This window comes from Perissodus microlepis, chromosome 11 (assembly GCF_051167445.1).
Source record: "Perissodus microlepis isolate ML-2025 ecotype Zambia chromosome 11, ASM5116744v1, whole genome shotgun sequence".
Classification (NCBI taxonomy): Eukaryota; Metazoa; Chordata; class Actinopteri; order Cichliformes; family Cichlidae; genus Perissodus; species Perissodus microlepis.
In genome coordinates this window covers 5,747,210-5,769,808 of record NC_140471.1, presented here as the reverse complement: position 1 = coordinate 5,769,808, position 22,599 = coordinate 5,747,210, and the positions used below count along the sequence as shown (strand labels likewise).

The 22,599-nt window shown below is 39.5% G+C and overlaps 1 protein-coding gene across 1 annotated transcript; it reads right to left on the bottom strand.

The window, feature by feature from the left end:
- On the bottom strand, positions 1-22,321 carry cndp1 (carnosine dipeptidase 1). Its single transcript, XM_084943121.1, has 12 exons — positions 22,207-22,321; positions 21,810-21,920; positions 16,468-16,611; positions 14,083-14,245; positions 7,593-7,681; positions 6,863-7,060; positions 6,697-6,781; positions 3,438-3,598; positions 2,912-3,076; positions 2,677-2,818; positions 982-1,129; positions 1-358 (listed from the first exon to the last, which is right to left on the bottom strand). The coding sequence occupies exons 2-12, from the start codon at positions 21,918-21,920 to the stop codon at positions 280-282; spliced, it is 1,485 nt and encodes a 494-aa protein (XP_084799247.1). The 5' UTR covers positions 22,207-22,321; the 3' UTR covers positions 1-279.
- Positions 22,322-22,599: the final 278 nt, after the last annotated feature.

Sequence of the window (22,599 nt, the reverse complement as noted above, 5' to 3'; positions counted from 1 at the left end):
TTGCATTGTCCAGCTTTTACTACATGACACACATACAAACACACTCACAGTGCTGCCTAAGTTTATGTGAACATAAACACTGGCAAAAGAGATGGAAACAGCCAAATAACCATGAGATAATGCAAAAATAGATAGACAGACTTGAGGTGCAGATCAGTAAATGCGCCACAAGTTTCAAAACCTTATGAAATAAAGATAAAGGCACAGTAAAAATATCACAACACACTTTTCTATAGCTGGAATGTTTTTGATGAGGTCATATGATCATACCATAAAACATCACACACTAGTCCTCTTAATCTGGGACACTTCATTCAGGTATGCGATGAATAACTTGGTTCCTTCAATATAATTGTACCTAGGAGAGAGAGAAAAAATATGGTTGGCAGAGTTAAAGGTCCTGTTTGTTGGGTTGCAAATTTCCAAGTTTCCTTAACATAAATACAATAAATTCACATACACTATTATTTGCAGCAATAGATGGCTACATTACACCTTCTTAGAAGTCCCCAAAGCATTGTTCCACTTTTCTGCTGCCAGCAGCTTGTAAGACTTACAAAGCCCTCTGGAAACAGACCAGTATGTCTTTATATCTGCTGCTTAAGTCTCACAGCATCCACCTTATAATCGGAGAAGTCTGCTTTTAACCATCTTTTCTGATTTCTCCAGAATCTGCCCATTTACCCTTGTTGTCTTATGCTGGATTCCAACAAATCTGCCCCTAAAATTTGTCTACTTGGGTCTGCTTAATGTTTCAGTGTTAAAATAATTTCCTGTGTCCAGGTCCTGTATGGTGTCTCTATGGTAGTTAAATTATTTTTCAGTTGTGGATGGTTCTAACAGACTGCAAAGCTTTCTCCCTCAAGCTTTTCTCTTAAATATTGTGTTAAACACTCAGAAAGACTCAGTACAAGCTAATTTCTTTAAACATTCCTGTGAAATGAATAAAACTGCAGGAGTGTACAGACAGTACAGTCTAACCTGCTCATTTTCTCATTCTGAGAGTGCAGACCATCATCAAAGCCTCCGATGGGCATCATGATGATACTTTTTCCCGTCACATCTTGGAAGGTCCTGGCAATTGGGATGGTTCCACCCTCACGGATTAGATCAGGATCCGTGTTGAAAACTAAAGGTAGCGCAAAGACAGAATATTTTCTGCTAGTAAAGTGGACATGAACACTAAGTGGGAACTATTCTGGCATGTTTGAATGACTAATTGTGAAAATTGAAAGACTAACTTGTTTTCTTTACATTGTCTCACATTTTTTTATATTCCTATAATACTAAACAATTAAGGACAGGTGAAAACATACACTGTTTCTTTGGTAACCTTTCAAAACTCCTGCAGGATATACATGCAACAAAGCACACTACAAAGGAATGAAGCTATAATAATAATAAAAGGATACAAAAGTTAAAAGTTAGCCAATATCTTAAGGCTGTGTCAAAACCACTGAAAATGCATTTCTTGTGTTTCTACTAAACTAAAAGCTCCAGGTTTTGTATTTTACTGGTGTAAAATACTGGTGGCCTTATAGTGCTACCCCTCAGCCTCCTAGTAGATACACCCATGGTATCAATTTCTAAATCCTAAGTCACCTAGGTCCTACGTTGTTGCATTCGCAAGATTTTCGAAAACATGACCTCTGACCTTGGCCTTGAGATCAAGGTCACTGGGATTTGATCTCATCGAAGATTTTTAGTACATACACCTATATCATGTCAGTTTCTAACTCCTGTCGCCTAGTTCTCTGTCATACAACAGACGCTACAATACTTTGTGTATATACTAGTGCTGTCAGTGTTAGTCTCGTTAAAATGACGTTAAGGTCATAACTGCATTAATGCGGCATATGTCCCTTAGCAAGTTAACGCGGCTCGCCCCATGCGAGGGGCTGCACAGCGCTAACGGATTAACAGGCTAACTGCGCTAACACATTGACGCCGTGCAGCCCTTGCACGGGGCGATCCGCGTTAACTCACTAACGGAGATTTGCCGTGTTAACGCGGTTATGGCGTTAACATCATTTTAACGAGATTTACGCTGACAGCACTAGTTTAAACAATAACTATAACCACCAAGAATCATTTTCAAATATGATGAAAAAGCAGATGACTGCTCCTCCCTGAGACTGGTTCTGGAAGTTTCATCCTATTAAAAAGAGTTCTTCATTCCCACTGTTCCAACCCACTTCTTTGATGTCATCAGTTTTCGTTAATACTCTAGAGTCTTTGCCTTGAGGAGACTGTTATATAAGGGAAACTGAAGACTGCCATCCAAAACACCAATTCGATCATAATCATAACTAAGAAATCGTTGTTATTATTACTACTAATTCCACTAGGTTTAGGATGTACACCTGTCAAAACAGAGTGGCCTTATGCCAACAAAAGTCATTTATAACTGCTGTGGGACAGGGAAAATCAGTATCAACACAATGTCCCAATTCTTTATCGTTTCATTAAAGTCTATTCAAATGACCGAAAAATGAAAAAAATTGCCTAGTAATGTTAACATATGAAAATGAAGATTATTTGGGTAAAAACTGTCAGTAATTGTCTGGCTTGTAAGAGCCAGTTTTGGTGAAATTTTATTTGCAGTTTATCAAACCCGAGACCCGACATTCTGATAGCAACATCACCGGTGATTAAAGTAAGGTGAACGGTCAATACCTCTCTTAATAGCAACCTTTCCAGCCTCGTAGAGTGGATGGTGAGTGTCAGCCAGCCAAGGTTTGGCTCCTATCACCATTGTGACTTTGAGCTTGTTGGGACTCTTTCTTTTGGCAAACACAGAGTGAAGGTAGTCTGTTACCTGAAGAAGAGCACATCAAGAAAACAGCAGAAGCAGTTTACAAAAAGTAAATGCAACAGAACAGAGCACGTACATACTTTTCATGTATTTTACCTGTTTCTTGACCATAGCAGGGTCCATGTCAGGAACTTGCCTAATTGAAAACTTAGCAGTAACCTTAGCAGGGATGACAGTCTTAGTCCCAGGGTCTGAAAAGGCCCCCTCAATACCGTGGATGGAGACTGTGGGGTAGCGCCACATGTGAGCCAACAAGTCCACCTTTGGGAGAGGGATATAATTCTTTATTTTCACTAATAATTTTACTTATATATTGTCAGTGAAAACAACACTCATTTTAAGGAGCTTTATCCTGTAAAGATCTCACGAGATTGTAAGCGTTGATCTCCTATGACCAAGCACTTTCATGGAGAGAAGCAAATAGATGAACTATTTTTTCAGGATCATCCTAGTTCTGGTAATGTTTTACGTAAGAAATAAAGCCATATGAGAGACTTGTTTAAACAGTAGTTAAAAAGGTTCTTCACAGTAGCATTGGAAGCAAGGGTAATGACAATCTAAATTCTGGATTGTACTCACCTGCTCTTAATGGTCTTCTGACACCAAGGATGCCTTACATTACCTTATTGCTGTACATGAGTTGGTTAACACCAATCTTATTCTTGTAGTTGTCCATGTCAAACTGGATATCCTGGTACATTTTCCATTCTTCATCAGAGAGGGGAGCTACAGCCTCTCTGATCCCAGGAATCAGGATCTTTCCACTGGGGCTGATCAGTGTGTCTAATGAAGTAATAATAGGATGATGCTATTGTTAATGGAACTAAACTTAGATTTTCCAAAGATAAGACTGGACTGGTTTATTGCAAATACTTATTTGATGCTTTGCTCAAGGACTTCAGTAGGGAAGATTCTTTCAACGCTGTAAGGACTAAAAAAAAATCTCTATTATGATTACTGATTACTGTATATGACATTTGAAAATGTAACAAAATTCTCCCACTCCCAAATCAGTGAACACTTTTAACATTTTTCAACCAAATCTTAGATTTTATTTATATTTGGTTTACTTCTCATCTTTGACACTGACTTAGGCCTCACAGGGTTAAACACGTACTGATGAGACCCGATCCTCCTGATGCTTGAGTCCCACTGATTATTACGCATGCCTCTTATGCCTGATCCAAGAGAATGTAGTTTACTGAATGTTTTTATTAAATTTAATGTCAGCTGGAGTTGTCAACAAGGAAGTCTTGCATTGTTGAAAAGACACAGGACAAAGATGATAAATATATTGTTAGATGTGACTGGACACCAGCACTGCTTATTGTCGCCTGACTTTTGTCAGTTTGACAAAACATGAATTTGCTTGTGAATGTGCTAAATACGATCTAATGAACAAAATTAATGAGTGCATGATAACTGAAATGAAATAAGAGCATTTTCTTACTATTAAAATCCCCATCTTCTTCAATTTAAAATAGCCAACTTAGAGCCAGAGGTTAAAAAATGCATGTTTGTAATTACTAAAGTAAACTTAAACTTCAAACTTCACTGAGATTTAAAGTTGCAGCAGCCCTATGACAGGCCTTGGCTGCAGTAGGCAACCAAGGCCTGTCATAGGGCTACAAAGATTTATCAAACTGTAAATAAAAAACTCTCGTTGCAATTCTTTTGCTCTGATGCTCAAGGACTGAAGTCCTTGAGAAGCTCAGTTCTCACCATGTAAGCAGTTTAATGTAAAGTCGAGTCTATGACTACACAGACAAGAATGCTGTGGCCCACTTAAAAAACAGACGCCCAATCTTAAAGCTTCAGTCTAATCAAAATGCAAGCGAATGTGACGGTCTTCCCTGATGTTTTATTTTAAAAAAACATAAACAACACAGGCTGTTGGCAATAAATTGCTAGTGCTGGCCAATCACATGTAAAGTGTTAAGGCCAGTGTGTGACTGTGACACAAACTTAATACAAGAGCAATAAATGAAGGTCACAGAAATGACTAGTATCACAAACTAATCACCTCCTGTTAACAATTTTAATTCATGTTTTATATAAATAATTACATTTATAAAAATATAGAACTGTACATACTTTTATGCTTTAATTTAAAACTTCTGTTATGGCTACGGCCCACATGCAGTACCTACATAACCCACAAGGGGACACCTTCACTTTAGGAATCTCTGATCTACACCATCAGAACGTCTGCTTGTATGCAACAGAAAATTTCCCAGAGGAGCGCAAACCTCAAAGAATGCTGATATGCAACCACCTCTCTCTCTCACATACACACAGACACACACTGTAGCTTGTACAAAATCGCATGCCATGAACACACACTAACTCAATCTCCTGTCTCCAGGAGATCTGGTACTGTCAGAACTGTTTTTGCCTAATGCTGATATAGCACAGCCTTCCAAGAACACATTCTTTTGTTTTGGCCTTTTTCGGCTTTATAGATAGATCAGTGAAGAAACAACAGCAAAGCGGGGGTAGAGAGAGAAGGGGAGAGACATGTGGCAAAGGGCCGCACTTCGGACTCAAACCCAGGCTGGCCGCTCTCAGCCATGTAGCATGTGGGCGCCTGCTCAACGCACTGAGCTAAAACGGCACCCTAAGAAGACAATCTTTCTGGAAATGTGGTCTCATTTCACATTTCTGGCTGGAATAGTGGGATTCCTTATCACAGTGAGTTCAAAATGTTTGAAAGCACCAAGGGTTAACCTTATCACCACTGGGTTCATATAAACCCTGCTGAACAAAATCAATGAAACAGCGACTTGTCAGCAACAGACAGAACGCTTGATTAGCAATCTCTGTGTTATCTGAAGGTAGGAAAAAGATTTCTTGTTGCAGAGAGCTCCTCCAGTTTCCATTTGTAGTTATTGCATCCAGGGAACTGGAAATGCAATGTTGAGAGTACTGGGTATATTTTCTGATAACAATTTAGCTTCTACAATTTCTTTAAGTCTATGTATTGATGCATGCTCAATCATTTAGGTAAGTAAATCCTAAAAAAATAGTTGATTCTGTTAATTTTCAGTGAAGTGAAACTTTTTGTCACTCATCCAACTGACTTCTGCAGCTGACTGCAGGTTTCCCCAACCATATAACAGTACATTTGCATGATAACTGGGGGGGGGGGGGGGGGGGGGGGGGGGAGAGAGAGAGAGAGAGAGAGAGAGAGAGATAACTGGTATTCTGCTGATGAGCCAAGAGTACTTTTAAAATAACAGTTTCCTTTACAGTAAGTATATACCCTTACTGGCCACTTCATTAGGTAAATCTTGGTAGTTGGACCCACTTTTGCCTCCAGATTTGCTTTAATTCTTCATGAATTTCCTGAGATTTTGGGCTGTATTGACATGATGGCATTTCACAGTGTTGTGAATCTTCCACATCCCAAAAAGGTGCTCTATTGGATTGTGATTTAGTGAATTTGGAGGCCATTTGAGTAAGATTCAGTTATTATAATGTTCATGACACCAGTATGAGATGATGTGAGCTTATGACATGGTGCATTATGCAGAAGAGTACAGAAAATCAGCATTTAAACTATGCTCCACTGGTACTAAGGGCAGTATCTACTGAAGTACTGTAATGTTGATAACAGGCAGGATTAAGAATCATTTAATGTTGTTAATGCCAAATTCAGACACTTCCATCAATGTCACAGAAGAAATTAAGATTCATCAGAACTGGCAACATTTTTCCAATTTTCTTTGGTTGAAGAGTGGCACCCAGTTCTGCTGCTGTAACCCATCTGCTTCAAGGTCTGATGTGTTGGACATTCAGAGAAGTTCTTCATACATTTGACTGAATTATGCGGTTCATGAACAAAGGCTGCTCACTTACGCGCATTCAAATATGAGACTCACCGAGAATTCCAATGAGGTCGGTCATTGGTTCAATCACAGTCCCTCCATAAACGCCAGAATGCAAGTCCTGCTTCGGTCCTTCAACCTGCAAACATGGCAGCACAAATCAAAGACTGGAGGGTGACTCTTTGAATAAAGGATGGATGGATGCTTCTTAATACACCACCTCAGCAAAGAAGTAGCAGTTGCCTCTGGTGCCATAGGTGAGGGCGGGGCGTCTGCTGAGCCAGCCACAGTCTGATATGATGATATAATCCACTTCTGAGAAGAAGGTGTCTCGCTGGGCCATGATCATGGCATCCAGGCCGTTAGAGCCCGTCTCCTCCATGCCCTCTATGACAAACTTCACATTCACTGGCAGATCCTGGTGAATGGGGGGAACAGCTCCATGATGTTTGGTAGGAAGCAAACAAACAGGCTTTCTGGGCAGAAAATTATTGTTTCCATAAAAACCTAAATTGTCTTTTTGACATTGTGAGTGATTAGCTTTGTTTGAATCAGTCTTCTCAGCGTCCACACCAACGCATTTCTCCTTCCACAGTGCACTCAGCATGTGGCTGAGGCCTTCTGATGTGTGCATATAGCGCCATATTTTTTAACATGACAACAAAGCAGCATGGATGGCAGGAACAGACTGCTCTAGTGACTCCACACAACTAGTCTGCCTTAGACTTGACTCTGCTGTCTCACTAGCCTGAGGGTACGCACTTTGTTCCCCATATATCTGCTGAGTACTTCATTCAGCTTAAAAAAGTCTGCTACAGCAATAGAAGTTATCTCTTGAATCTAGCCTGCCGAAGGCATCTCTCTCTGTTCCCACTCTTTGCATTTTAAATGTTTCCATTCAGCTGGGACATGAAAGCCTATCTAACAATATGGTGAACTCAGTCTCTTACCATACTGAGAGCCTGGTAAGCCTCCACAGCATGGATCCAGGCTAAAACTGGGGCCTTGTTGTCTGATGCTCCTCGTCCATACAGATTGCCTAAAAGTATAAAAATTACAATATCACTGTATTTATTAATGATGTACATAAAACTTTTGCATTCTATTTTTCATCCTATTTTTTTAAATGTATCTACATGCATCCATGAAGCCTCATATGAAAAAAGCATCACCTTCCAATTCGTTTTGACTCTTTACATAAAACCCCAAAAGTTGATTCTGTTCATCTGGACATTGCATTTTCAGTGGGAGAAGAGTTTCGTAAGCCATCCAAGTGACTTCTTCAGTCTCAACTCAAGGTTTCCCCAAGAAACTCAACTGCTCATTGTTCACCAGTGGTGCTAGTTTCAGCCATTGTGCAAAAGTACTGTTTATAAGGTTGGAGAAAGCTGCAGTCAGTTAAGACTGAAGAAGTCAGTTGAATGAGTGACAAAACGTTTTTCCCACTGAAAACGCTACATCTAGATGAACAGTCCCAAAGGTGCCCTACGGGTTGATATACTCTACATAGCTTGGTTGTGATGAGTAGTTATTACCCTCCCGACTCACCTCACCAATCTGAGTAACCCTCATCACTCAAGCCACTCATATGTGGACTATACTCAGACCAAGTTCTTGCACTACTTCAACTTTGCACTCCAATGTGTGTCTTTCTCGTTTTGTGTATATTCCTCTAGTTTGTATATATTTATCTTAACTGCATATATTTATCCTGTTTGTTATTTATTCCTGCTGTCTTACTATTTGTATGTTATCCCTACACAGTTGGCATGGAGCACCCATAATTTCCTTGTACATGCTTCTCTTATGCTTTTTTGGCTGCACCATTTCATCACATGAGAATATTCTAGCTGTTTAGTGTGTAGAAAGTTGGAAATAGCTTTCTATTAAAATCTGGTATCAGAAATAGACTGGGAAAAAGTTTTTTGGTATGATCAGTGATGGGAATATCGGCGTTACTGACGGCGTTACTTTTTTCAGTAATGAGCAGTGTTGGGACTAACGCATTATTAAGTAACGCGTTACAGTAACTACGTTATTATTGTGGTAACGAGCACGGTAACTAGTTATTATGCCAAAATCAGTAACGCGTTAATCGTTACTGGGATTTAGATAGGGTCGTTATTTGTTACTTCGTGTGGTAGCTGTCGCGGAGCTTCCACAGATTCTGTAACATTAGCAAGTGGTGGAGGCCAGCAGGTGGATGAGAGAAAGGGGACGCAGGAGGAAGAGAGAGCCGAGGTGGCCGCCGGTCCGAGTGTCAGGTGAACTGAACTTCAGGTAAGAAGTTATGACCTGCAGTCTATCTGGGTCAGATATAAACCAAGTTTAGGTGGAGTTTATTTTTGTTATACTGACTTTTTCGTACTGCGTGCTAGCTAGCATGACGGAGTTTCTATACAGCTGGGTGGGTGCTATGATGTTACTGATGTTGAACTTTATTTTGTTCATACGGTTAATTATTAGAGTTACCAACCATCCCGTAAAAAACGGAATCGTCTCGTATTCAGAGAAAATATTATGCGTTTCGTATTGAGGTGAAAAGGAACACAGTTTGTCCCGTACTTCAGCCACAATGAAAAAGACACAAAGCTGGAGATATTCTGTTTCTTTACCCTGCAGCTGCCTCTTCTTCTCTCATTCTCTCCCCCTCCCTCTCCTGTTTCTACTTCAATCATGAAACTGATCAATGATCAGCTGATCGGCTTTTCTGTCGCAAGTCCCGTCTCTCTTGTTTGTGTATCGCCCACTTTGCGCCAGAAAGAAGAAACCAGTGGAGGTCGCATTAAACAACAGCAGCACGTTTAAGCTTGATCAGCTGTTGTTAGAATTTATTTAATATTACTTTCTAGTATCAGCTGATGTTTGCTGGAGCCACAGCTGTAAAGCTGCTGGTCATGATGTCGGTTTGGTTATCTGGTGAGAGGGAAACATGAAGATGAAACCAGGAGATGTCCTTACTGAATCATCAGAGCTGAACAGGTGATGGAGAAACAGGTTTACCTTTTAGTTAACATGAATGAGTTGAAGGGAAGTTATGAACTGTTTCTGAGAGACAAATAACACCAGGATCCTTTTTTACGCTCACAGCTGGTAACTGTGCAGGGGCGGGTCTAGCAAAGTTTTGCCAGCGGGGCCAGGTAGGACATTAACAGGACGAGGGGGGCACAAAGAAATACTTTTCTTTCTTATTCTCATTTAAAATATCTAGCTTTTAAAAAATAATTATCTGAATCTTACAACAAACGATTGATAGATTGATACATATATACCATCAAAACTGTGTACATCACTGTCACAACAGCATTTGTTTTCATTCAAAGGCTTTATGATTTTTTCTATAATGGTGGGCCGGTCTATAGTCAAAATGCCCGGGCCGATTTTTTGTCCCAGACCAGCCCTGTATGCAGCTCATCTGCAGTCTGGTGTTACCTACATCTTCCTATTCGGAAGGCAGAATTTCCGAGTTCGGAGTACAATCAAAGGACCACGACTGCAGTTTTTGTGTTGGATGTAAAAAGCGCACATGACGCTGTGACGTTGGCTAGAATCATGGCGGCAGTCAACGACGGTCCAGGCGTGGGATTCCTCTCGTGGAAATATGCACACTATTTTTTCCTTTCTATTGGTAGGTGGCACAGTGCACTTGTGGCAAGTAAGCAAGCTAGAAGACTGGCAGTCTGGCTGGGTATCCAGTTACGGAAGCAACACATTAACAAGAGAATTCTGAGTAAAACCAAAGTTACTTTCCCTAGTAACTAGTTACTTTGAAAGTAACGAGTAACTTGAAGTAACTGAGTTACTTTTGATAGAAGTAACTAGTAATGTAACTAAGTTACAGAGGTGGAAAGAGTACTAAAATATTTTACTCAAGTAAAAGTACTATTACTTTGCTGAAATTTTACTCAAGTACAAGTAAAATTACCTGTCTAAAAATGTACTCAAGTAAAAGTAAAAAGTAGCTCATTTAAAATGTACTCAGAGTAAAAGTTACATAGTTACTTTTCTGTCAGCAGGAGGACAGCCGCTTCTGAGTAGTGCAAAAAAAGACAGTGGGATATAAATCTCAAAGTAGTTCTTTTTTAGTTTTTTTTTTTTTTAATTTACTCAGTAACGGGTGTGATTGAAAACGTAGCGAACTACAATACTTTTTAAAAAATATACTTAAGTAAAAGTAAAATTACAGACTTGAAAAATTACTTTAAAAAGTACAAATACACAAAAAAACTACTCAATTACAGTAACGCAAGTAAATGTAATTCGTTACTTTCCACCTCTGCTAAGTTACTAATTTAAAGTAACTTACCCAACACTGGTAACGAGTAATCTAACTAATTACTATTCCTATCGTTACAACGCCGTTATGGTTACTAACAAGAAAATCGGTGCGGTCACTTTACTATTTTTCAACAAACAGACGGTTGAAGTTGTGTTCAGCTTACCGCACCTTACATCAGTTGCACGGAAGTCGCTGTAAGTAATCTGAGCGCTACAGCTTTAAGCAGCTGCGCGCGCTCCCGCGGACGGCAATCATGATCACTTTCTGGCACAACACCTGGAGCTAATGGGGCTGTCACTACCTGATCCGTACCGGAAACCTGATCGGTACCACGCATGTGCGAAAGGTGTCTACTTCCGGTCATGATAAACAATATATACGCCGTGTGTTTTTTTCTGAATAGTTTCGTCACGTTTAACGTCTAAGGACAGCGATAGCAAGCACTTTCTGCTTATGACCAAAAAATAAAAAAACAAAACAAAAAACCCTATTTGTGTTGGTGGAAAAATGCACCATGTCGGCCAATCAAAAATGATATGGCAACGTGATATTTTTTAGGAGTGACGGCAAGAGAGTGAAAAAGAGCAGAAAAAGAGAGAGAGCGAGTTTTGAGATGTGAGAGATTTGTGACGTTTAGCGTGTTTGCAGTGTGTAGTTAATGTGCTGTCTTGTGTAGTTAGTGTGTAGTGTTGTGGATAGTTTTGTGTTGTGTGTCAGAACAATGAGGTGACTGCTGTCTCCAGGTAGAAAACAGGAGTGATACACCTGCTGCTGTCAGACCTGCAGGTATCAGGCTGTGATGTTCTCCTTTATAGTGGACAGAAATTATTTTTTTGGAGTGGCACAAATAATTTGTGTGGCATCTTATTGAATGCAGAATGCCTGATTGTTGAAATGGTTATTTAAAAAAGGGTAAAAGGTAAATGGCTGCAAATAACTTTGTTGTTTGTAAAACTTGTTCATATGATTTTAAAATTGACAATTTATATTTAAAGTTATGAAATCTGATTCAATAAACATGTTTGTGGTTGTTACAGTAAAAAAAAACAACAACTTTCTACTCGGATTTTATGTTTTTTGTCTGATTTTAGATCAATTGTGTTAATACAGTATGTCAAAATGAAAACATAACTGTAAATTCAGACACGTGAGGTTGTGCTGAAAAGAATGATACCAAACAAGGCAAAGTAAATAGTTTTTAAAGGGAAAATATAGAGGGAAAATCAAAAGAAGTCAAAAATGGCCAATTATACCCTGGACCCCAGAGGGTTAAACATTTTAGTAGTAACGCAAGTAACGCAATAGTTACTTTTCAAGTAATTAATTACTTTTAGAATATTGTAACTCAGTTACTTTTTTGAAGAAGTAACTAGTAACTATAATTAATTACTTTTTCAAAGTAACTTGCCCAACACATTATGATTGTATTTGTGTACCTGTCATTTAAACACACTATTCTCCATCCAGCCGCTATAGGGGGTATTGTGCGCAGTGGTATCGAGTAGCGTTTTGGGGCACAGAGGAAGAATAAACCTTCCTGTTGTGAAACTGACATCAGCTCAACATGTGTCCCTTTTTCTATTCTTTATTACAGGTTAGTAAATGCATTTAAATGAATGTATACTGCAGACCTTACAAACAGAGGATGTTGTTTATGTGGCTAATAAGCGCAACTCGCTAAAGAAATGGGTTCGTTTTGAGTTGTGACTGAATCATGGGTTAAGGCTGTAGGTTAAATAATGCTAATGCTAGCGGACCTGGCTGACGTGGAATAGTGTGTGTGTGTGGGGAAGCTAATCTAACCTCTGAGAGACTGCTGGACCCTGAACCATTAATGTATTATGCTCTCTGTTAAATGGGTTTTATACAGTGTTTTATTTTTCTGGTTAATGTTGTGTTTAGAAGAAAAATTTTGTGGTTTAATACCAAAGACTATAGAGTGTTATAAGGAAACTTATGGATCAATGGTGACTGCATAGTAGTAGTGAACGCTGTTAAAGGAGCATTGCACTCTATATAGTTTGCAGGTTGTATAACAACAGTGAATGTGTTTGTTGTATGTCAAAGACATTTTTTTTGTAAAGAGTAAAATAGTTATATATAAAAAATGGAAGTTACATTGTCAGTAGAGTGGAAATACATTTCACATAAATAATTTAGTGCTGAAACGAGAATTAAAATGTTTAAAAATGAGTTCATTTATGATGTTTGTAAATGTAGTTAAAAATGAAGTACACTATTGTATTTTGTTTATCTTTGTAAAACAAATGTGTTTATTGTGGATGGATTTAAGCAACATTTTGTTTATGCTTTGTCAAAGTTGTGTTGAGAGATTAATACAGTCTCTAGCTCAGGAAACTGTGGCCATGTACTGTAAATTGGACTGAAGCATAAGGACATTTCTTTGCAGTTAGTGTGGTGATACCTGAAGCTCTTGTGAAGAATAAACCTTCCTGTTATGAAACTGACATCAGCTCCCTTTTTCTATTCTTTATCACAGCACCACACATTGTTGAACAGGAAACCAGTTGCCCCTCTGGTCATCATCTTAGGAAGGCAACAAGTCCAGCATTTGTACTTCACCAAAAGTTTACTGTCACGGTTCTGGGCCAGTTTGACCCAGTATTTTGAGTTGTTATGTTTTGGTGTGTTTTTGCATTATGGATTGTTTTCTTATTATCTTGTAGTGATGATGATAATTATTAGAGTTCCATGTTTCTGTTTATTCATGTTTAAGGATTTGTTGTCTCATGTTTTGTTTGAGTTCCATGTGTTATATTCTGTCTGCCTCTCAGTCTGTGTCCTTGTTTAGTGGTTTCTTGTTTCCTGTTTTATTGTGAAGGTCTGTGTCTCAGGTGAATGTGTTCAGTTTTACTGTGTATGCCCTTACTCAGTGTAGCGTCGTACCCTCAGATTATGCCTGTGTGTTTTTGGTCTCTGCATTCCGTGTTCACTTCATGTTTTGTTTTCATGCCAGCAATAAAGCTGAGGTTTTGAGTTGCATTCTGTTTTCGAGTCCTGCATTTGGATTCTCATATCCACCTGCCCGCACACAGAGCCCTGACATTTACCCAGACATGTTCCTCTTTTTTAGAATCAAATGAAATTTGTGAGTTTGGATAGCATTCCTTTGTATTTTTAATTAGCTTAAAGGCTCTTACCATTGATCTCAGTCAGGTTGTATGGATCTGTTGCCCAGCCGTCCTCCAGTTTTGCTGGCTGGACATCCACGTGGCCGTAGATGCACACTGTGTGTTTGCTGGAGTCATTACCAAACTGAGCCGTCACCACTTTAGGCAACTCTAATGTCTGGCCATCAGGAAGCTGCACATACAACAGTACAGTCAAGATCAACACACAATTTCTTTTCCATCAATCTATCAATCATTTTGATTTTAAAGTGTGTTCAAAACGCTTGCAATAGTATTCAGCTGGTCTATGTCTCTCTCACATATCAATGAAATTTCAACAATGCACTGTGTGTAAGACTATAAAAGGGATACTCCTCCAGGAGGCCAGAAGATCTGCTTTTCTGGAGGCATTATACAGGGAGTGCAGAATTATTAGGCAAATGAGTATTTTGTCCACAACATCCTCTTCATGCATGTTGTCTTACTCCAAGCTTTATAGGCTCAAAAGCCTACTACCAATTAAGCATATTAGGTGATGTGCATCTCTGTAATGAGAAGGGGTGTGGTCTAATGACATCAACACCCTATATCAGGTGTGCATAATTATTAGGCAACGTCCTTTCCTTTGGCAAAATGGGTCAAAAGAAGGACTTGACAGGCTCAGAAAAGTCAAAAATAGTGAGATATCTTGCAGAGGGATGCAGCAGTCTCAAAATTGCAAAGCTTCTGAAGCGTGATCATCGAACAATCAAGCGTTTCATTCAAAATAGTCAACAGGGTGGCAAGAAGCGTGTGGAAAAACCAAGGCGCAAAATAACTGCCCATGAACTGAGAAAAGTCAAGCGTGCAGCTGCCAAGATGCCACTTGTCACCAGTTTGGCCATATTTCAGAGCTGCAACATAAGATAAGATAAGATAAGATAAGATAAAACTTTATTAATCCCTCGGGTGGGTTCCTCTGGGAAATTCGCTGGAGTGCCCAAAAGCACAAGGTGTGCAATACTCAGAGACATGGCCAAGGTAAGAAAGGCTGAAAGACGACCACCACTGAACAAGACACACAAGCTGAAACGTCAAGACTGGGCCAAGAAATATCTCAAGACTGATTTTTCTAAGGTTTTATGGACTGATGAAATGAGAGTGAGTCTTGATGGGCCAGATGGATGGGCCCGTGGCTGGATTGGTAAAGGGCGGAGAGCTCCAGTCCGACTCAGACGCCAGCAAGGTGGAGGTGGAGTACTGGTTTGGGCTGGTATCATCAAAGATGAGCTTGTGGGGCCTTTTCGGGTTGAGGATGGAGTCAAGCTCAACTCCCAGTCCTACTGCCAGTTTCTGGAAGACACCTTCTTCAAGCAGTGGTACAGGAAGAAGTCTGCATCCTTCAAGAAAAACATGATTTTCATGCAGGACAATGCTCCATCACACGCGTCCAAGTACTCCACAGCGTGGCTGGCAAGAAAGGGTATAAAAAAAGAAAAACTAATGACATGGCCACCTTGTTCACCTGATCTGAACCCCATTGAGAACCTGTGGTCCATCATCAAATGTGAGATTTACAAGGAGGGAAAACAGTACACCTCTCTGAACAGTGTCTGGGAGGCTGTGGTTGCTGCTGCATACAATGTTGATGGTGAACAGATCAAAACACTGACAGAATCCATGGATGGCAGGCTATTAAGTGTCCTTGCAAAGAAAGGTGGCTATATTGGTCGCTGATTTGTTTTTGTTTTGTTTTTGAATGTCAGAAATGTATATTTGTGAATGTGGAGATGTTATATTGGTTCCACTGGTAAAAATAAATAATTGAAATGGGTATATATTTGTTTTTTGTTAAGTTGCCTAATAATTATGCACAGTAATAGTCACCTGCACACACAGATATCCCCCTAAAATAGCTAAAACTAAAAACAAACTAAAAACTACTTCCAAAAACATTCAGCTTTGATATTAATGAGTTTTTTGGGTTCATTGAGAACATGGTTGTTGTTCAATAATAAAATTATTCCTCAAAAATACAACTTGCCTAATAATTCTGCACTCCCTGTAGTACAGTAACAGTTCACACTGGGTGGCACCTAATTAATGGTTAATGGTGAAAAGCTAGGCCCTCTAGTATGGCCTCTTTCTCTCTCTCTCTCTCTCTCACACACACACACACACACACACACACACAGTGTGTTTAATGAGTGTGGAAAGCGGCTTTGTTGTGGCCCAGTCAGTAATAAGAAGGCAAAGCTAGTCCTGAGCCCTCTCCTGCTTTTTTTGAAGTTTGCCAATGAGCTGACCTCTGTGAGAAATCCACCACATTTACCAGCCAATTAGACTGACAATTAGATACAAAGCTCCAATATCAACAAGCACTTCTAAAGAGCAGGGAGGGGTAATATTGCAAAGATAGGTGGTTCTTTCACTGACTTCTTGTTCTCCGATATCCACCAGCTGTACAGTCCCCCCCATCAGCTGGAGTTTCTGAGCCACAGTCTCCATCATACGGTGCAGCTCTGGTCTCTTTTGGACATTGCTGGAGTCGCTTTTGATTGCAACCCAGTCCCTCAGCATCTGAAACACACAACCAAGATCCAAAACATCGTCACTGGACTTGATCTAATCCACCTGCCACTGAGTTTTATGTTATTTAATACTCCTGCCCTCAACTAGTGTCCAGTTCGCAAAATGTGCACTTGATTCTAAAGACATATTTTATTTGCAACACTGACATTCAGAAATAGTCAGTTGCTATATTGCCACTTTTTGACTTTGGCCACCACATTACATATTACATTTCCCCCTGTGGAAAATCACTGCGTTCAATATGTAAAAAAACACACAAAAAGTGTGAAATACTGTTGATGATTTATTCAAGTCTCCTGCAATGTCTTGGAATAAGCTGAATGTGAGAGTTGGCTAATTTCTTCTTCAAACTTTCTTTGTGCTTCAGCGGATGTATTCGTGGATACCAATGGATAGTAAAATTTTTAAAAGTACTATTCATGATATTTGGAGATTACTCTACCTAGGGCTGCTCGATTATGGCAAAAATGATAATCACGATTATTTTCACTGAAATTGAGATCTCGATTATTTGACGATATTTATTTAACAATAACAATGTATTGAATAATGACTTTAAAGATTGTCAAAAAATAATATAAAATAGTGTGCAAATACTGATAACAGTGCAAATGTTTGCAATATAAAAAATAAATGAAAAATGTAAAAATCTATGTTTAGTGAACGTTGCAGTGTTGCTCTGTGGTGTCTTTTAGACCCCATTCCTACAAAACTGCTCAAAGAAGTTCTGCCATTGATTAATTCTTCGATCTTAAATATGATCAACCTATCTCTAATGGTCGGCTATGTACCACAGGCCTTCAAGCTGGCTGTGGTTAAACCTTTACTCAAAAAGCCATCTCTAGACCCAGCAGTCTTAGCTAATTATAGGCCAATCTCCAACCTTCCTTTCATATCAAAAATCCTTGAAAGAGTAGTTGTCAAACAGCTAACAGATCATCTGCAGAGGAATGGTTTATTTGAAGAGTTTCAGTCAGGTTTCAGAGCTCATCACAGCACAGAAACAGCTTTAGTGAAGGTTACAAATGATCTTCTTATGGCCTCTGACAGTGGACTCATCTCTGTGCTTGTCCTGCTAGACCTCAGTGCAGCGTTCGATACTGTCGACCATAATATCCTATTAGAGCGATTAGAACATGCTGTAGGTATTACAGGTACTGCACTGCAGTGGTTTGTATCATATCTATCTAATAGACTCCAATTTGTGCATGTAAATGGAGAGTCCTCTTCACACACTGAGGTTAATTATGGAGTTCCACAGGGTTCAGTGCTAGGACCAATTCTGTTTACATTATACATGCTTCCCTTAGGCAGCATCATTAGAAGACATAGCATACATTTTCACTGCTATGCAGATGACACCCAGCTCTATCTGTCCATGAAGCCAGATAACACACACCAATTAGTTAAACTGCAGGAATGTCTTAAAGACATAAAGACCTGGATGGCCGCTAACTTTCTGCTTCTTAATTCAGATAAAACTGAGGTTATTGTACTCGGCCCTGAAAATCTTAGAAATATGGTATCTAACCAGATTCATACTCTGGATGGCATTACCTTGGCCTCCAGTAACGCTGTGAGGAACCTTGGAGTCATTTTTGACCAGGACATGTCCTTCAACGCACATATTAAACAAATATGTAAGACTGCTTTCTTCCATTTGCGCAACATCTCTAAAATTAGAAATATCCTGTCTCAGAGTGACGCTGAAAAACTAGTTCATGCATTTATTACTTCCAGGCTGGACTACTGTAATTCATTATTATTAGGATGTCCAAAAAACTCACTGAAAAGCCTTCAGCTAATCCAAAATGCTGCAGCAAGAGTCCTGACAGGGACTAGAAGGAGAGAGCATATTTCTCCTGTTTTGGCTTCCCTTCATTGGCTTCCTGTTAAATCCAGAATTGAATTCAAAATCCTGCTCCTCACATACAAGGTCTTAAATAATCAGGCCCCATCTTATCTTAATGACCTTGTAGTACCATATCACCCTATTAGAGCACTTCGCTCTCGCTCTGCAGGCCTACTTGTTGTTCCTAGAGTATTTAAAAGTAGAATGGGAGGCAGAGCCTTCAGTTTTCAGGCCCCTCTTCTGTGGAACCAGCTTCCAGTTTGGATTCGGGAGACAGAAACTATCTCTACTTTCAAGATTAGGCTTAAAACTTTCCTTTTTGCTAAAGCATATAGTTAGGGCTGGACCAGGTGACCCTGAATCCTCCCTTAGTTATGCTGCAATAGACGTAGGCTGCCGGGGATTCCCAAGATGCATTGAGTTTTTCCTTTCCAGTCACCTTTCTCACTCACTATGTATTAATAGACCTCTCTGCATTGAATCATATCTGTTATTAACCTCTGTCTCTCTTCCACAGCATGTCTTTTATCCTGTCTTCCTTCTCTCACCCCAACCGGTCGCAGCAGATGGCCGCCCCTCCCTGAGCCTGGTTCTGCCGGAGGTTTCTTCCTGTTAAAAGGGAGTTTTTCCTTCCCACTGTCGCCAAAGTGCTTGCTCATAGGGGGTCATATGATTGTTGGGTTTTTCTCTGTATCTATGAAGCGCCTTGAGGCGACTTTTGTTGTGATTTGGCGCTATATAAATAAAATTGAATTGAATTGAATTGGTGCAGCTACGACACTGTAGCAAAGTTTACACACTATGTCTACTTGATCCACGTCTGACTCCGCGAACCCATAATGTTTCCACACCACTGAAGTTTTTTTTACCTCTCTTTTCAACCAACGGCAGTCACTTTCCGAGCTTCCCTCGGGTCCTCTTAATCAGCGGTCCCCAACCCCCGGGCCTCGGACCGGTACCGTTCCGTGAGTCGTTTGGTACCGGGCCGCGAGAGTTGAGGCTCAGGTGTGAAATGTATAGTTTTCAGGGTTTTTATCGGTTTTCAGCTTTATTTTGTTATCGTTTTTATCGTTTACTCGGTTTTCCTTGGTCTTTTCACGTGTGTTATGAATAAATTTTCTTTTTTCGGTACCGGTACAAGTTTTATTTTGTTGTATTTATCCGCGACACCTTAAAGGCCGGTCCATGAAAATATTGTCGGGCATAAACCGGTCCGTGGCGCAAAAAAGGTTGGGGACCGCTGCTCTTAATTGTTGTGACACGTGTTCGAAATGCAGAGAGGTGCGCTCGATTTGCCACAGGTAGCAGCGCGAGAGTAAAGCACGAGGGAGGGGCTAATAATCGGCTCAGTCATTTTTAATGATCGTTGAAAGCCCAGATCGTAATCGAGATTAAAATTCGATTAATTGAGCAGCCCTAACTCTACCCCATTTTTTCCTAACTCCTGAGCCTTTATTTGATGTTTTTGTTTTACATTTTGTCAAAAGTTTGACAAAAATACATTTTAATGTCTCTTTAGTTGGAATAACTGCTTTCATATTGATAAGAGATTTTTTAGTTTTGTGATTATTGTTTAGTTGTAGCTTCATTTAAGATAGGAGAGCTTGTGAGTTGGAACCACCACAGGAAAGGAAAGTGGAACCAGATGTGTAGAGGAATGCGGTGACATACATACTACATCCTGAGTTAACGGTCACCCCCCTCTCTTACTCTCCTTTTAAGGAAATGTTTAAGTTTCTATACATACCAAGCTATCTCCTATTTCAACAGACAAGCTAAAGGTTTCTCCTATTATGGAAACGTTTTTGTATACTGAACATACCACTCCTACTTCCTTGAAAGCTCACTTGGAGTATAAATAAAGAATGTGCTGAGAGCCCTGGGCGGTTTTTCTGTCACATCTGTTGTGCGCACTTTGACAGCAGAGCAGATCGGACTGACCGCCCATGCGCATGTAAAAAATTAGATATCTGAGTGTGACTTCATTTGCCTTTCTAATAACTTTTCTCTTCACACATTCATATTCAAGTAGTCAGAGTATTATTATTTTTCTCAACAACAGCTGATATTGTACAGGTAAAAGTTGTGGTTGTTACTTCAGAGTCAGCACCTCACCTTACTGTCTTTCCGTGTTGATGCTGAGTAAAGAAAGTGATCCAGAATCATTACAGTGTACTTTTGACCTCAGCCCGGACAATCTTCAAGGAGTCACACTTATATCACATGCAGATTCTTTTGTAGTTTGTGATTATATACAGCACGCTTAGGTGCAAATTAGCCTTACTTTTATTTCTTATTTGGTGTCTTATTCTAATGGCACTATCTATTGGTATTAAATTATATTCTTTCTTCTTGTCTAATAATGGTCTAGAGTGAAATATGGAACTATAAGTATGCTCTATTGAGATCAATGGGAGAATTTTGTAACAACATAGATTGCTTTCCATGATTGTTATTATTAGTTATGCTAATTATTACATTTGATTGGAGACTGTGTACATGCAGTTTGTAAGTCCTAGTCTCCACAGAAATTAAGTTAGTTGAAATAATCCATGTAGCTGCCAAATATGCAGCTACATGGATTTTATATATATATATATATATATATATATATATATATATATATATATATATATATATATATATATATATTGGTGGTGTTTTTTTTGTTGTTGTTTTTTTTTAAATAAAAATAATTACATTTTGGTTTGAAGATAATATTGATACATTTATGCATTTGCATGAACTGGAGATGGAGGCCATTTTTTGGCCAAGGTCTTTAAGGTTGTCAAACTGTATGACACACTGACAGACAGAAGCCACACTGCAAGACCAACAAATGGACTGTGACAGGCACACACATACAACATTCTCCTCATAAAAACACTTAGCTGATCTAACTGAATCCCTCTCTGAGCTTACCGCTGCTAGCGGAATGAGTGTGATTGTTTTACACTTGAGTTTGCTGAGTATCTCGGCAAGCTGATTGTTATACAGTACTTTTATTTTTTACTGATTATTGCAGTATATAGGCTGCAATAATCATTTAATTTCAGTCTGTGTATTTTTGTAGATACCATACGAAATGACAATAAACCTTGACGACTTGACAGAATAATTTAATAAAACCAAAATTCATATATTTTGAATCTGTGTAGGGTTAGGATTAGGGCTGGCACCAGGGTCATTATTGATGATGATTGAGATTTTGTTTGACTCACAAGCTCAGATATTAAAGTAAATTGTCTAAACCCAATACACCTAACGGCATAGATTACAACAGTTCTAGCATTCAGAGTTCAGTGCTGCTAGAGTAAGGAGCAGATATTTGTACCTCCACATATTCGTCCTGGTGGCTGTCAACATACTGCGCTAGCTCCGTGTACTGGAAAGCATGGGCAGCAGAAATGAGCAGCAGGATGGAAGGCAGGACTTGAGGGTTCATCTGTTACAAGAGTCAGAAACAAAATCAGCAAAACCACACACACAAAAAGATTATTACTTTATTACACTAGATGTGTGTACTCCGAAAGCTCCCACAGCCAAAACACAACAGATTAAAACTTTCCTATTTTAAATTTTTGTCACATTTTTGTTAATCTCCCCATCAGTTTAGAATATAAGCTGAATGGGAGGACTGTATCCTGAAATCATGCATGTTTTAATTTAGTTTGATATAAAATTCACCTACAAGCGTTCTGAAAGTTACTGTCCGCTAACTTGTGTCTTACCTTTTCTCTGCTGGAAATGTGTAAGATAGTTTCCTCAGGCTCGCAGACTGTGGTCCTGTGCTGTTGACTTGATTTTTATACACCCACCCTTCTTATCACACTCCTACCGAGCCCCAGGGTCAAGCAGTGAAACATTTCTTGACATAAAGCCAGGACAGCTGACAAAGTGATTTTTTTTTTTGCTGAAAAGTGCAGGAATTACACTCTGATCTATTGATTTGACTCCAAGTATGTGTACCTGTGGGCGAAGAGTGGACCTTAGGAATGCAGGGTCAGCGGGAACAAAGGAGCATGTGAAAGTCCAGTTGTTTGTGTTTTGGAATCTCCAAGCAAACCCAGCCGTGAGGACAAAAACAGAGCTCAGCAAAGCTTTTGTTGTTCCATATTAGCCTG